The sequence below is a fragment of the Osmerus mordax genome, chromosome 17 (assembly GCF_038355195.1).
Source record: "Osmerus mordax isolate fOsmMor3 chromosome 17, fOsmMor3.pri, whole genome shotgun sequence".
Lineage (NCBI taxonomy): Eukaryota > Metazoa > Chordata > Actinopteri > Osmeriformes > Osmeridae > Osmerus > Osmerus mordax.
This window is the reverse complement of record NC_090066.1, coordinates 10,592,464-10,608,636: the sequence shown is the minus strand read 5'-3', so window position 1 is coordinate 10,608,636 and position 16,173 is coordinate 10,592,464. Positions and strand designations below refer to the sequence as shown.

Here is a 16,173-nt window from a genome sequence, read left to right as displayed (position 1 = left end):
CCTTGTGTGTAAGGTCGGTGTTAAAACCATAATCCTTTCCAGAGCAGGTCCAGGTTGTTGAGTGATGCCTGGGCCAGTCCCTGTGGGATATATGGTCGAGTCTGGGGTCAGGGGTGAAAGGTCAGGACCCGATGTTGTGACTGCAGAGGACAGTGCTGTGAGTCCCAGGTGACCCGTGATGGACGTCGAGGGCGAACCTTAGAAGGTCGGGGCCAAGGTGCGGACCGTGTAGCAGAACATGTGTTTTGTTGAAGCTGGCGTAGATGAGCAACTCAAGGCTGGGAAAGAGTAGGCATGACTTGTTTTGTTTGCACAAAGATTTTCCCAGAAGACATTGTTACTGTACCTGGTTTAGTGTGTTACGTCAAGTCTTCGGAGATCTTCGCAAAACCCAAGGTTCGAGGAATGGCGTGAGAGAGACGATCAAAAAATAAAGAACAAATGTGTTGTAATCGTCCTGATGTTTTGGAGCCTGGTGCTTGAGTAGACCTTGCAAGGCAACATTTACAAGGAGTACATTTCAACTCTGCCAAGGCTTTCAGTCATTGCTTTTAACGATTTCCTTTGTGCTTAATAGCCTCTAAAAGCCAGCTGGCTCAAAAACAGCTAAATATTTGCAAGGTCAAATGAGCATAATAGTAGCTTTAAATATGCTGTAAAGTGGAATTGAAAATTAGTTTTAAGTTCATCACACCACAGAAGAATGTGTTGTTAACTACCCATCCAAATTCGAATGAAAAAAACCCACCGACAAGTATGTTCAATTAGGCTTTGAAAATCAGCAGTCTTCTCTGCTTGAGACTGGGGGGGCGTGTCACCTGAAGGAGCTGAAGCTCCGCCCCCTCGAATGTATTGAATTTAGCAACAACAGCAACACTAGCTCAATCAATTGCAGATATCAGAACAAACCTACCTGCAGTCTCTGAGTGTTTTATGTGTTAATGACTTTGTCTTTGCATCGTACCAGCTGAGTAAAAAAATGCAACCGTCTGTGATCTGACATAGATAGGTCGCTGTGACGTAGATAGGTTATGTTTTTGCCCCGCCTATACAAAACCTGAGCTGAAAACGGGAGAGAAACTGTTCAACGGTCTAACTCCACATTTCAGTGCGACAAAGTTTTCGCGCTTTGCACATGCTTTCAGGAACTCATTTCATGTATAATGTACTGAGAAGCAAATCATGTAATTTGCTCTACAGCATCTTTAATTGCTTTTTAATTGTTTCTGAGGCAGCTATTACCAGTTTTCATATACTGTTAGTTACTACTGACATAGTGTTAACGTATAGGCTTAGTTGGTAACCTGTTTTAAATGCTTAAAACACACTGCTTTTGCACTGCACCACAACATGGTATCTTGTACATTTGTATTTTTTGTAATATTTGTATTTTTGTATTTTTATATTGTAATTTACGGCAACTTATATTTATCCCACTTAGTACTGCTAGTTTATGTACCCTTAGTATAGTTAGTCCACATATTTAAATTTTAGGTATATGTTTATTGTATGCACCTTCCTGCCAAAGCAAATTCCTTGTCTGTGCAAACTTTCATGGCGAATAAATCCCTTTCTGATTCTGATTCTGATTCTGATTCTGATGAGAATGGTATTGAATGCAGGATCTGCTGTCCCTTCTGCGACACAGCATGGACTCTTGCCAGCTGCAGCTTTGCAAGGTGTCAGTTGACCTGAAACAACTCTTTGGTCGAACTTATCAGGAGGGAGCCCTAACAGACTTTCAGTCTTAAGGATGAGTCTTAACTCCTCTAAGATCGGCATTGCAAGAGGCTTATGTCCTCATTAACTGTTGTCCGCTGCTATTTCAGGTTCACAGTGGCTGGACACACCACCGTATTTTTATATGGCTAGCAAAGCGCCGCCTCTCACTTCAACTTCCTTCTTTTTTTGGGGGCTCAGGGAGGGTGGTCGTATTTAGAACCTGGCAGGCATGAAGAGGAACTTTGTTTGGACAATCTTCTGACCCCAATCCCCTTGGCTGGGGTGGTGGCCTGGAACAGTGTATGGGACTGGGGATAAGTTAACGTTGGGTCTGGGACTGGCTGCGAGGCGACAAGGTTATGGTTGGTGCTGCCCTGGGACAAGACTGCACTGACTTAGTTGAACAAATCTGTCAATAACTACTGTCGGAGGGGAACTAGGGGGACTGTCAAACTGGGACTGGGATGGGACTGGTGCTGTATCCATGCTGTACCCTAGCCAGGCTGCTCAGGATTTGACCCCAGCAAGGACTGAAATAACATTGTGGGAATTGTGGGAACTCTCTCTCTCTTTCTCTCTCTTTCTCTCTCTTTCTCATGGGAAATTGGGAATATATACCCCCAGACTAGGAAGCATCGCTGCCAGGTGGGGGGGGGGGGCTGAACAGTGTCAGGCTGGTAGGAACAGGCATACTCAGATAAATACTGGGAATAGTGCAGTATAGAAGGCATACATGGATATTACACAGTGTAAAAACACACATCAGACAGGGTTATAGAAAACATAGTCATATGTTTATTTGGACATTTCACACAGACAGGCGGCTGTTTCTGGTGGTGTTGTGGGGATGTGGGGGGGGGGGGGTACAGAGTGTCTTTAAGTGCTGCTCTCAGATCAGCGCTCCTTCAAGTATCAGCGGAGCAGACAGGAGTCCAGGAGGGAGGGGAGGGGGGTGTTTAGGGAAATGGGCAGCAGAGGAGATGCCTCCGACAAACTAAACAAACAAGCCTAACGTGGGCGGGGTGGGGGCCTGGTACGGGGCCTGGACGAGCCAGTTACACACGCCAGCAACAGAGGGTACTTCACTGAACAACAAACACCCAACAGACTGAGAGCCTGACTTTTACAAAGAAAATAGAGATCTGCTTTTGTCACATTTCATAGTTGTGGTCTTGCACAGTCTGGAGAGAGGGGAGGGGAGACGATGGGAAAACGGTAGTTACACAAGAATCTTTTCGATTTTCCTTAAAGTGTGTATGTGTATGTATGTGTTTTGGCACATTCTTGTACTTTTTTCAAATAGCTCGGAACATGGGTAGCAGAACGAAAAGCAAAAGTCCTTGCCTGTTTTATGTGCATTGGTTTCAGCCCAGTGATAAGGATCTCATTGATGGGGTTTAATAAGCAGCAACAATGGAAGATTGAAGGACAACAGCAGGACTTATCAACACTAATATCCAATAATAAAGGGAAACATTACAACTTCATAAATCACCACAGTATTGCCATACTGCAGAACACAGGCCCGTTGTAGAGTTGAGGTCCATTTCATATTTTGAGTTCTGGAGTGTCTATAGGAGTTCCTTGAAGTTCTTTGAGTTTTGGAGAGGCAATTTCTGCCACAACAAGTCCTTATGGGTTCTGCAAAGATATGTGTGGTTCCTTGTCGTGTGCCTTCCAGATCTCAGGCCTGTCTTTGTGCATTAATGCATGTTGCAGAAAAAGGCATTGCGGTCAAGTCTATAGAGAAACTGTGTGTTTGTGAACCTGTCTCCCACTCAGACATATTGTAGTTCATTAGCCCATAGAAACATCCTTTGTATGGATCTTCTAGAACACCATACATACTAAGTTGTGATTACGACACACACACACACACACACACAGTAGAGTGGGTGGTCAGCGTGTCAGATCTCTCCCAGCTGTTATCACTGAGGAACAAAGCAAAGATGGTCTTACACCCCCTCAGGAGCCCCACCTGTCAATCATTCTCTGTTAAGAACATTCTAATTTCCTTCCCTCCTATGTCCTATAACCCCCAAGGTCCTAAAGCCCACAATTTAGACTCCTCCTTCGGCTGCCTACACAAACGTTTCATTATCTGCCTGCACAAAGTGTATGTTTCAGGTCTTATAGTGTGCTGTCTAGCGATGCCAAGGACAACACGAACAAGTATAGCGCTTTAAATCCTACTGGGTTTCCAGATTCTGTGAAGTGTGTTGATATAGAGAATCTGTGATGTTGTCTTGTCTTTTGGCCTGTGTTGAATATGTGCTCTGTGCTGATATTCCCATTTAAAGAAATGTTCCACATTGGGTATGTGAGGGGTCATATTTTGGTTTTTTTTTTTGGGGGGGGGGCTGTTGAAAGTCTCAAATTATATGGTATGCGGGTACCTTTTTAGTGTTGCTTGCTAATCTGGGTCATATTATCTCAATGCCACCAGTTAGTCTGACAGGTGCCAAATCTAGAGTTTAACCGTGAGCTTCAGCCTGACACAGTCTGTCTCCTGAACACTGACAACTGTAAATCCTCCTCTGGCTGGCTTGTCTTCTGAATACCATGAATAGCTTTGGGCTGCGGAAACCATTTTGGATTCCCCATCCCTGCACGCACAACTCCCCACATTCCTGCAGATCTTCCATTGATGTCAATAACGGATGAGAGATCTGGATTTATTGAGTCAGGTGGCTGAGTGGTTAGGGATTCAGGCTAGTAATCAGAAGGTTGCTGGTTTGATTCCCGGCCATGCAAAAATGACGTTGTGTCCTTGGGCAAGGCACTTCACCCTACTTGCCTCGGGGGGAATGTCCCTGTACTTACTGTAAGTCGCTCTGGATAAGAGCGTCTGCTAAATGACTAAATGTAAATGTAATGTAAATTCAAACAGAACTCTTTAGCTCCAGCATATGTATCTCAAGTTACGTTTTAGTTACCCTCCCACAATCCTGTTCCCACCTTGTTAACTTCTGGGTTTGTCTACGTTGGAGCGCAGGTTTACCTAGCGAGACACAATGGAAAAATAAGACCTGCCTTATTCTAGTGTCCCCAGCTGAAGAGATTGTTATCTCCTCCCCTCGGCCTGCCAATTGGTAAACCCTCTTAGAGGGCAGATTACCCCCTCAAATCCCAGCTCTGCACGTATGTACATCTCCTTAAGGCAGCTTTGCCCCAACATAAGACTGCTATGTCATTACCCATGGCACGTTCTGCCCTCGGTCAGTTTGCAGCTAAACAAATGCCATTTCTACCCTGTCCAACTGAGGATTTTGTTCGAAGAACGAGAACGTGTCCTACGTTTCTCTCACACACATGGGTGTTTGGGGTGGGGGGGCTGGAGAGAGATGCAGTCGCGTAAAGTGGGTGGGGTTAATGAATGCTCAACAAAGGGGTCTAATTGGTCACATTTTTCTGAGAGGCTTTGGTCAAGGATAATAGCCACGGGTCACACCATAGAGCAGAAGTTGGGGAAGGTTGCACAATGGGTACCAGTCCTGCTATTGGCTCGCCGGTGGCTTAAAATGGCCGCCGTGAAGCCTGGAGCTTTACAATTGGTTTCAGTTGAGACCTCAATGGTCAAACATGGCTCCTTAACCAAACCTCTGTTCCATCGTCTGTCTCTTTAAGGTCTAGGCTGTTTCACATCAACAGGCAGGTCCTTTGCTCTCACGCCAACACACTGCCGTTGTTAATACTTTGGAATCTGGGAGAGAACAATCCTCCCCAAACTTCACACCCAGTCATGAGTTCAGCCTTTTTTCAGCTTCTCTGGTCATTCTTTTTGGGGGGGATTTTGGATATAATGTGTTTCACTTTTTGTGGTATTTCCTTGTTCAGTAAATCCTCCTGAATAATAGCACCTTCACTGTTCTGCCCCTAGTTTAACACGTTTTCCACTCGCCCCTGGGGTCTCTGTTTAAATGACAGCTGTCTTGTTTGGGGTGTAACCCTGCCCTTAACATTCACACACATGACATGAAAGTGTTCTGGAAATGGAATGACTTGTGTAGATCTCAGATTGGATCTGGGTCTATTTCTGGCCCCAAAAAGAATGGTAACCTGGTCACGGTTAAGTTCCCAGTCGAAGGCCATGCAGTTCCTGTGTGGTTTAAGATGCTACAGTTTCAGTAGTTTTTTGATCAAAAAGCAACGGGGCACGTTGCCTGGTTGAAACATCAAAGCGGAAGGTATATACCCTCAGGCTATATCAATGAATAGTTTATCAATGTTTAAAAGACATTTGAATCATGTTCTTTTTAGTAAAAAGTACGTACAGTAACTGGCAGAGCAGTGATGATTTCAGACAATGAGCTTGGTGAGGAATACTGTCGTTGATATGTTTGTGGGTGTGTGCGTGTATGTTCAGTGTGTGTGTCTGTCTGGTGAACGGTCTTCCGTATCGGCCGACCTCTACAGCCGTGACCTGTGTGATGTCACTGTGCCCTCTGCACCGATGCTTAATCAAGGCACGTAATCTCGCCACGCCACGTCCCCACAGCCCGACGAGTTGGCGTCATTCCTATGAGTTCGTAGGTGGTCCTTTCTTTTTGTCTTTTTTTGTCTTTTTTTGAATAGATTTTTCCTCGGATGAATATTTCAATAAATAACACAAATATATTTACACATCATATATATAGACATGTATAAACTACATGCATTTCATATAACTTAAATAATAATTTATATGTACAGCTCCCCCCCCCCCCCCACCCCTCTCCAACCCCCGTCGTGCTTCATGTCCTGCGGTGTTTCCGTGACAACGCACAGACGCAGGACGTGTCTATGCGTATCCAGCGCCAGCCCACGGTGCTCCTCTCCTGCGTGAGCGCGCGCACGTACGTCTGCGACGTCTTGCACTGCGAGTTCCAGTGCTTGTCGTCGATCCCTCGGCAGCCGCTTCTGTAGGGTTTGGCAGTCCGACACTTGGTCTCGTAAAAGTACTGTTTGACCTCCGCCGTGGCGCTGGTCTTGATTTGTCCCAGCACGGTCACGTGACGTCCCCTGATGTCCACCGCGTTGGTTTTGTCGGTCACCCACTGGCTCTCGCTGTCGCACACCGAGTACTCGCCGCGGTAGCTCTTGTGCTCGGCGTAGCGCTTCTTGCGGACGCCTGTGTTGTTAGCGCCGTCCGAGCTGCCCGTGTAGTCGTCTATGAGGTAAAGGGGCGGGGGCTGGAGGGGCAGCCTGTCGCTAAGCAGCACCCGGGGGGAGTTGTAGCGTTTGTGCTGCGTCAGCAGTTCTGAGGACAGGGAGGTGAGTGGCTGGGAGACAGAGCTCGAGCTCCACCTGTCCGGGGAGATCGGGTTGTCTAAGGGGCTGTTGGGGCCTGGCAGGCCCAGTGGGGGTAGCTTATCCTGTGGCTCATTGTCCCGGCCCTCCCCATGGTTGTCCCATTGGCCCTGGTCCTGGCCCTGTCGGGGTCGGTCCCTGGTCAGGTCAGCCTGAAGCAGCTTGATGATGAGGGAGTTGAGAGGGTCCTGGGTTGACTGCTGCCGGTCCATATTGGTTGCCTGGATACCATAGAGGTACGCGAGGAACATGACGGACAACAGGATGGACATCACTAGATTCACCTGTAAGATCTAGACAAACAGGAAACAGGAAATTGGCGTCATTTCTCCGTTAACAAACCTGAGACGTCAGTGAATTCAAGCTAATGAAATCAAGAAATCTGTCACAAATGACATCAGATATCAGATATCAACTACTCATCTGTAGTACTAATAAATCCTAAGCAATCACATGTTCTATTTATTGATTAGCCAATGTTACCATGCAAACAGGAACAAGGCACCCATGTATCGGTTCCTCATTCACATACTCAACATTTCACCCATAACATCCTAACATATCACGTCCAGAGTTGTGATGGTCCATGGGAAGTTTGAGGTGGCTGCAGTCCAGGCCTGGGAACTGCTATTCCCACATGTAAACATTAGTAGCAACCGTGTGGAGAATTATGGGAGATAGCATGTTACCACATGTTCTACATACCAAATGGAAGGAAGAAGAACACACTGCTCGCTGAGGTGATTTACGGAACTGTATGCCTCATCTAGCAAGTGCACCCTCTCTCTCTCTCTCTCTCTCTCTCTCTCTCTCTCTCGCTCGCTCTCTCGCTCGCTCTTTATCTCTCTCGCTCTTTCTCTGTGTACCTTGGTGGACGTAGACTGTGTTTAACATGCATGTTCAGCTGGTGTAAATTCTACCCAAACATGCATTCATGGTCGTCCACTTGATTTTGCGCGCACGCACTACAGCGCAGGCACATTTGCGTACTGTCAAATGCACATCTCCAGCACCTGCTACAGTGCAACAACAACGTTGTAATGGGTCGTACTGTTTGTCTACAACAGTATCTGGGAGCAACACACAAACACATACACACACACACAAACACACACACACACACAAACATGTACTATTTCAGACCAGGTGGTTACCCTCCAACTATGCAGTTACACCAATCACTCACTCAACCAACCAACCAACCAATTATTGTCCACTAGCAGGCAGACAATGTTACTGGTTTGACATGTGATCAACACAAAGGCGAAGCCTAAACAGGAATTGGTAGGAATGTGGTGCATTCTGCCAGAAGACTCTTCAAACTAAACTAATATATCTTGTCCAAACATGTTCTCCTCTTTCAAGTCACATGGACACAAAGTTCCAGGTAATTGTCCAGGATGTTTTGATTTACTGTGCCAATGTTGCAATATGTATATATTCATTGCGAGTGCATTGTAATTGGCAATGTAATCATGTATCATGCTGGGTAATTGTGTGTGTGTTATTATTACAACTCAGAACACACCCTTTCTTGCCATGCCACCTTTGCGCAGACAGTACATAACAAACCTCATCATCTAGTAGTTATACAGCACAGAAATGATATGTGCACTATCAAAGACATTGGCATTTTCCAGTGTTTATAACATCTCCCTTAGTCTAACAATGAGACAGACTGACCCAGATAGTTTGTTGCTTTGACACTGACATGGTGAGGGTGGTAGAAAACAGGGCAGGCACACATACACACACACACACACATTCATACACACATTATTTGGCAAGGAAGTGTTTCTCTGTGTCTGCCGGGCTGGTGTCTTTGTGTGTGTGTCTGTGCTTTCTCACATGCATGCCCTGTCTGTGAGTGACTGTGTGTCTGTGAGTGACCATGTGCGAGTGCGAAGGTGTCTCAGTTTGTGGGTGCGTGAGGGACTGTGTGTGTGTCCGTCTGTCCCTTCAATACGTGGGTTTGTGTGTATGTGTCTGTGTGTTATGGTGTGCGTGTACGTCGCTCTGTGTGTGTGTGTTTGCATATCTCCTTTCAGCACCACATGCCTCGACCCTTCAAACCACAGACAGAGCCAACGTGTAACTGCCTGGGATGTCCAGAGAAGGCGGCACAGTGGAACAAGCAGCCACACACAGCTGGCTTGGGGAACTACTCGCTCATTACCACATTACTAACCGCTTCTAACTAGACTCTAATCAGGAGCAAAGCAGTGGTGTAGCAAATTATTGATTCACAAACTAGCATTAACAACTGGCATTAACAACTAGCATTAGCAAGTGGCATTAGCAATGGCTAATACGGTTTAATTCCAGTGTGTGGAGATGCCTGGAATATTGGAAAGTTTGCAATTTGGGTGTGTTTTCAGTGTTGTTGGACAGTCTGTGAAAGAATAGAGGTCATGCCTTATAATAGCCTAACAGAGGCCAGCCAAGTCGTGATAGCGACCACATGATTACAGTTTTATTGTCCTTGCTTTTATGTGTATGTGTGTGTTGGAGGATGCAGTCTGAATGGCTGTTCCCCGGGAAATGAGAGGACGTTAATCACACTGTCCCATTAGCTATAATATGGATGGCTGATTCAGCTCTGCTAGCACACTGATGATAAGCTGACCCTCTCCTCACACTCACAACAGAGAGAGGGATGGAGGGATGGAGGGATGGGCGGAAAGCAGGATGGTACTTAGACTCAAAGTCACCTTACAGGAAATGGCTTAGAAACAAACACACACACGCACATGCACACACACAAACACACAGTCCCACGTACAGATGTGTGGCCAACATCCACAAGCATCCCTGAGTCCCACCCCCAACTTCAACCCCCACCCAACCCTCAACCACCATTAAAGCCATGCATTTGACCTCGATCTCAACACAGCCACGACCACAACCTCCACGCCGTCAGTGGCGGGTAGCGGCAGACCGGTGGCGTGACCTGCTGGACACGGCGGCGGCTGATTGGACAACGTTTGGGTGTGTAATCGCCCGGGACCCGGAGCCAACCACTAACAGTGTGTTACAAGTGGCACACACTGGCTTCCAGTTGACAGAGAGAGAGAGAGAGAGAGAGAGAGAGAGAGAGAGAGAGAGAGAGAGAGAGACAGAGAGAGAGAGAGAGAGAGAGAGACACAGAGAGAGAGAGAGAGAGAGAGAGAGAGAGAGAGAGAGAGAGAGAGAGAGAGAGAGAGAGAGAGAGAGAGAGAGAGAGAGAGAGAGAGAGACAGAGACAGAGAGACAGAGAGAGAGAGAGAGAGAGAGAGAGAGAGAGAGAGAGAGAGAGAGAGAGAGAGAGAGAGACAGAGACAGAGAGACAGAGAGACAGAGACAGAGAAATGGAAGGGTGGAGAGGAGGACAACCAAACGGTACCGTACTGGTAGAATCATAAATAATAATATTAAAATCTCTATAAAAAAACTTCCTCTTCTGCACATTTGTCCTGCACAAAAAACACAGGTACACTGGTGGTTTCAGGGGCCAGCTAGGTCACAGTTTGGGAGCTATGTGAACATGCTGGAACAGTGTCTAACTAAAATATAGCTTATGTGTGCTTGCCTGCCTGTCTGTCTCTGTATGTCTGCCTCTCTATCTTTATATCTGCCTGCCTGTATCATCTCAGTTATGGACCATTGTTTTGTAATTCGATTATGCAAAGGCTCCGACTGACCAGACGTCATCATTACTGATCCACAGTAGATAGCGCCACATTAAGATGGTGAACTTTGGTAGACCAGCATAGCGAGCACTGGTGCTTGTAGCAGGTGTTAGAGCTGTGTGCAGGAAAAACCTGGTTTGTGCTGAAGACTACTAAGTTAAAGACTGTGGAAAAGGACCTCTCCATTAACACCGTTACGGGTGCCAAAGTAGAAAGGAACAGTGATGAAACCTGCTCAAACCACGTGGGGACTTTGTTTAAGTTCAGCTGTGGGGAATCTTCAGGATACTCATATGTGCTGTGGAAGAATGTGTCCGCATATTTGGTGCATGTCGTGGAGATTGTTATTTCCGTTTGGCCTAATAAATAACTGACATGATATGAAGGTTGTACACTACCTTCTCCTATGGCTTTCAGTCACTGTAACCTTCCCGTAATGTACAGGAGGGCACCACACAAGCTATCAAGAGGACGTGGAGTGACAGTGGTATCAGGGAAGGTAAGAAAGGTAGAGATGTGATATTACTCAATCTTGTGATGGTGGTCTGAAATGGGGAGACAGAGAGGGGCGGCTGGATGATAGTGGAGATCTCAGGAGGACTAGAGGTGTTCCAGTTCAGGGAGACCTGGACTTGGACTCATATGGAGGGTGAGTCCGGGTCAGAACAGGGTATTGGTAGGTTAGGATTGAAGGTATGTTGAAAAAGAGTGAAGTTGAAATGACAGCGCTAGGAGTTGTGGAAGACTAGGGCGGATGGTGTGGACACTGCATTTTTTGGGGCGCAAAAGTCAGTCTGTTTTCAGGGGCCTCAGGTTTTCCTGGTTAGTCATGTGATTGTCTGAGTCAGCTGACCAATGCTGTCCAATGGCCATCCTCCTATCCATGATCTGGCCTGCCCAAACTCATTATGAGAGTAATCCTGTTACTTTAGGGTGTGTTTACACTCAACATGTCCAGGAAAAGCTCATTTGGAATGTAAGACAGATTTGGGCCGGTGCTGTGTCTCATGCAATTCTGTTCGATTATATCTCTGCTATTTCTGTGCGGCAGTTGGACAGAGATGGCGTAGAGAGCGAGAGATGGAGTAGAAAGAGACAAACAAATGAAAGAAAGACAACGCATCAGAGGAGGACAGGGAGAGAAAAAGGGGTATTAGGGGGTTAGCCCACGACTCAGTGGCGAGGATCAGACCTGGTGAGGCCTGTGAGTTAGTCAGAGCTGTGGAATGGAATCGTTCAACACCCACATGGCGGAAATCCCACAGCTGTAAAATCATTATCATTACTCGTACGTGCAGGTAGTCATTACATGAATGGAGCAGGTACGCACGCCATAGACAGTCATGCATTCACATGTTCTGGAGCAGGGAAGAGGAGAAAGTGGGGGAGGAGATGAGGACGATCAGAGGAATGTGTGTATGGAGGGGGGTGGGGGTGAGGTTACAAGAGAGGTTAAGGAGAGTGGTTGGATGGAAGGTTGGATGGAGGGGGGGGGAGGTGGGTGCTACAGGGGAGGTGAAGATGGGATGGGGGACACACTGCAGAACCAGCGTAAAGGGGGTTGGGATAGGAGGTGCGAGGAGGGGATTGACTGTGTAAGAGGGATAGAGGGAGAAGATGGTTAGGAGGAGAGGTTTGGGGTGGGGGGGGAGGCTGACTGCAGGACAGAAGAGGGTAGGAGGAGGAGGTGGGTGTAGACACCAGTATAAGAAAAACTCTCTCCAGAGACCTAACCAGCTGCCAGCCTCGGAGCCAAACGGCACACCACCCAACATGATACCAGCTATCACACACACAAACGCGAACCCAAGCACCACACACCACACAAGAGAGCCTTGTTCATAGGCTCATAGGACTTAAAATATGTTTTAATTTGTAATGTTTTTTTCTCTATGGGCATTCAATTCATCTATAAACAATCGCTTCGCTTCGAGAGCTTTCCGTCTATCGTTTTCATCTGGGACTTACTCAGTTCACTTTTATGTAACCTATCTTGTGATATGACTATACAAAGGTTTGGTCTTTCTGCTGGATTGGACGTTTGTCTTTCATGAGGCTGTTGACAAACTTTGCTGCTTCGACTCTTGTCGTTGGGGTGTACCTGGATCACTGGCTGCCCTGATATGTTACATAAGATCAATCAGGGGCTTAGATCACTCTGTCAGTGAACACTTAGACACTGACCAGAGAGCAGTGTGAACTCTCTGGGTTCAGGTTTTAGGATATAGACACACAAGGACATGTGTCAGAGACTTCTGTATATACAGTACTGTGCAAAAGTCTGAGGCACACAATACTTTTTACATGAAGGTTGTCTCAAATATGTACACTACCAGTCAAAGGTTTGGACAAAATGTGTCCAAACTTTTGACTTTTGATTTCTTTGTCTCCGTATTTGTGCGACAGTGTGAAAGTGCAATGTTGGAAAACGTATTTCAATGTATTTAAGCATTTTTGCCATTGTTTTTAAATCATACTTTTTCGCCTAAGCCTTGCACAGTACTGCCTTGCTCAGTACTGTACATATGTACACATGCATGCATGTGTAGATAAACACACACAGGCAGGACACGAGCATGCATCTCCTATAGCCCTGTCCTTGGGTCTACAGGGCCAATCCTTGGTTTTCGGTATCGACTTCATACATATTCAATCCAATCCCCATGTGAGAGAGAAACATAATTTAGTCTAAAGAACAACATTCGAGATAAATTCATCGTTGATGCATTCTCATTTGAACTGGATTGCAGCTGAGCACCCTTCCTAGTGATGGGGTAGTAGGATAAACATGCACAGTAGACATAGTAGCGCATGTTACTAGGTTGCTGTGACCACGTGAGGCTCCAATATTGTCCCTGGATTTCTGTATTATTAATTACACTACTGGTAACAATACATTGTTTGTGTGTGTAGGTGTGTGTGTGTGTGTGTGCGCGTGTGTGTGCGTGTTTGCACCGCACCTAAAATGACCCTTCTCTTTGTACAGTCAAGGTGTTAATCTGTTACAGGCTTGACCTAGCGCTACTCTAAGACTGCTTTTCTCCACCTCTCCCTCCCCTCTAACTGTACACACAGAGGCAAACACACACACACACAAACATACACACACACACACACACACAATCCCTCAAGTCCACAGGGCCACCCCTCCACACTCAAGCAGACACATATATTTACATGGACATAGGACCACACACATTCACACCCACCCACACAAACACATACGAGGCCACTAAGGCGGGGGAAGCAGGCTTACAGCCTCTGAGCTTTTAACACCTCCAGGATTGTCGTGGGATTATCGTTGGTCTCACACTACACTATATTAGGCACAGTGTGTGTCACTGTCAGAATGGGGAAGTACCAAATGTTTGATGCCCGTGTGTACATCAAGGATATCCTTAACCAAGATAAATGAGATACATAACTGCTTCTCAAAAGTCATCTCCAACAGATATGTATCTCTCCCGTTGATAACGTCCATACCATAAATACTCACAATTGCAGTATTCCTTGAAGACCTGAACTGACCCACTGGCCATTACATCATGATATGGATCAAAGATGAACTGCTACAAAGCAAAGAAATATCGAAGGAATGAGCCCTTCGAACTCGAAGCTCTGCCCCTCTAGACTGTCACTTTACCCACACCTCAAGCTCACAAGTGAGTACACGGTTAACCTGAACAGACTTTACTGGCTATCTTCATAACATACAATAGTTGACCTCTAAACTGGTAGCTAAGCAGCTAATAGCCTCAGGGGTTTCTGGAGCATGCAAGTCTATGCTCTGAGCTTGCTGCCACAGCCAAGCCATAGCCTCTGAACTATTCTTACTTTGTTTACAAGAATCATAGCAGCGCAGGGCTAATCATGTTTAACTGGTGCATGCTTCAGTCGTTACGACTACACGCGTTCGATGCCTGTGTCCGTGTGCGTGTGTGGACGTGTGTCTGTGTGCGTATGCCATTGCTTATGTGTGCGTGTGACAAATGCAGCGTTTGCATGCAGACAGATGTGTGTATGACTTTGTGTGCTAATTTGGAAATATGTGTCTGCATGAATCAACGTAGGGTAAATGAAGGTGCTTGTGTGTGTGTGTGTGTGTGTGTGTGTGTGTGTGTGTGTGTGTGTGTGTGTGTGTGTGTGTGCCCATGCGTTTGCTTTAGTTGTGGACTGGGAGGGAAACGGTTGTTTCTGTTGAGTCAGTGTGAGTAAGATCCTGTTTGATAGTTGTTGTCAGAGGTCTGAGCGATGTGATCCCCCTGTGAGGAACGTAGCCCTAACACACATGCAAGCTATACTTGGTCAGCGAAACTCTTGTTTAGACAAGTACATACTGCAGAGGGAGTGTGTAAGAAGAGTACATACTGCCGAGGGAGTGTGTGAGACGAGTACATACTGCCGAGGGAGTGTGTGAGACGAGTACATACTGCAGAGGGAGTGTGTGAGACGAGTACATACTGCAGAGGGAGTGTGTGAGACGAGTACATACTGCAGAGGGAGTGTGTGAGACGAGTACATACTGCCGAGGGAGTGTGTGAGACGAGTACATACTGCAGAGGGAGTGTGTGAGACGAGTACATACTGCCGAGGGAGTGTGTGAGACGAGTACATACTGCAGAGGGAGTGTGTGAGACGAGTACATACTGCCGCGGGAGTGTGTGACGTGTCTTCAGCGGCGTAATAAATTGAAACCACAATATTTCATTGCAGATCAGTGAGTCATGGCACCAAGATCTGCTTCAGTAGGAGACAGAACAAGTAGTATGACAACTTCAAAATATTGAAGACGCTCTCCTCTCAAGTCTTGCATGTATCAAAGGTCCCTAGCTGGGTTGGAGGTCACCAGAAAACAGCCTTCACTGTAGATAAGCGAAGACAACATTCACAAGCTGGGAGGATGTTTCGGTCTCATTTAGCTGCTAAGTTTCACACAATCTACTGTACGTTCACCATATGTCGTTGAACATAAGCTACATTTTCCCTGTCAGACCGGTCTGACTGACCTATCTGTTGAAGTACTCTGGAACACCAGAAGGTTCCGGAAGAGGCGGTGTGTGGGCAACGCAGCGCCACTGTGTTGGGTCTGATGGCCAAGACGATGGACCCTAGAGTGCTTAGGACAGGGACTTAAGAGGCAGCGTGCCAAAGCAACAAATCCACAGGGGATTGGTCAGAGAAGAGTCTCAACCTTAATGCCAGTCAATGGACTCCAGATGTTCAGATCGGAACTACCCCCCCACCACCACCCACCCACCCACTCTCTCTCTCTCTGTCTTTCTTTACACTCCCTCTGTCTCTCTCTCTCTATCTCCGTCCCTTGCTCACACTTTTCCCTCGCTCCTTCCCCTCTCTTTTTTCATTCTCACATCCCACTCTGTCTCCCTCTTAGCTTTTCATGTCTGCCTTGATAGCCCAAAATCACTGCCCTTCCTCTGTTCTGTGAACAGAGCCCACACACACACACACCTCCCACCCACGACCCTTCTCTGCT

At 46.6% G+C, this 16,173-nt stretch overlaps 1 protein-coding gene across 3 annotated transcripts; it reads right to left on the bottom strand.

Moving 5' to 3' along the window:
• Positions 1-6,455: 6,455 nt before the first annotated feature.
• Positions 6,456-12,665, bottom strand: ntf3 (neurotrophin 3). 3 transcript variants are annotated; one of them, XM_067254549.1, is made up of 2 exons: positions 12,657-12,665; positions 6,456-7,304 (listed from the first exon to the last, which is right to left on the bottom strand). In XM_067254549.1, exon 2 carries the CDS (start codon positions 7,281-7,283, stop codon positions 6,456-6,458), a length of 828 nt encoding a protein of 275 aa, XP_067110650.1. In that variant the 5' UTR covers positions 7,284-7,304; positions 12,657-12,665. The 3 variants fall into 3 exon arrangements, with proteins under 3 accessions (XP_067110650.1, XP_067110649.1, XP_067110651.1); XM_067254548.1 differs by lacking the exon at positions 12,657-12,665 and adding an exon at positions 7,888-7,905; XM_067254550.1 differs by lacking the exon at positions 12,657-12,665 and having other exon boundaries at positions 6,456-7,048; positions 7,121-7,307.
• Between the last annotated feature and the right edge of the window lie 3,508 nt (positions 12,666-16,173).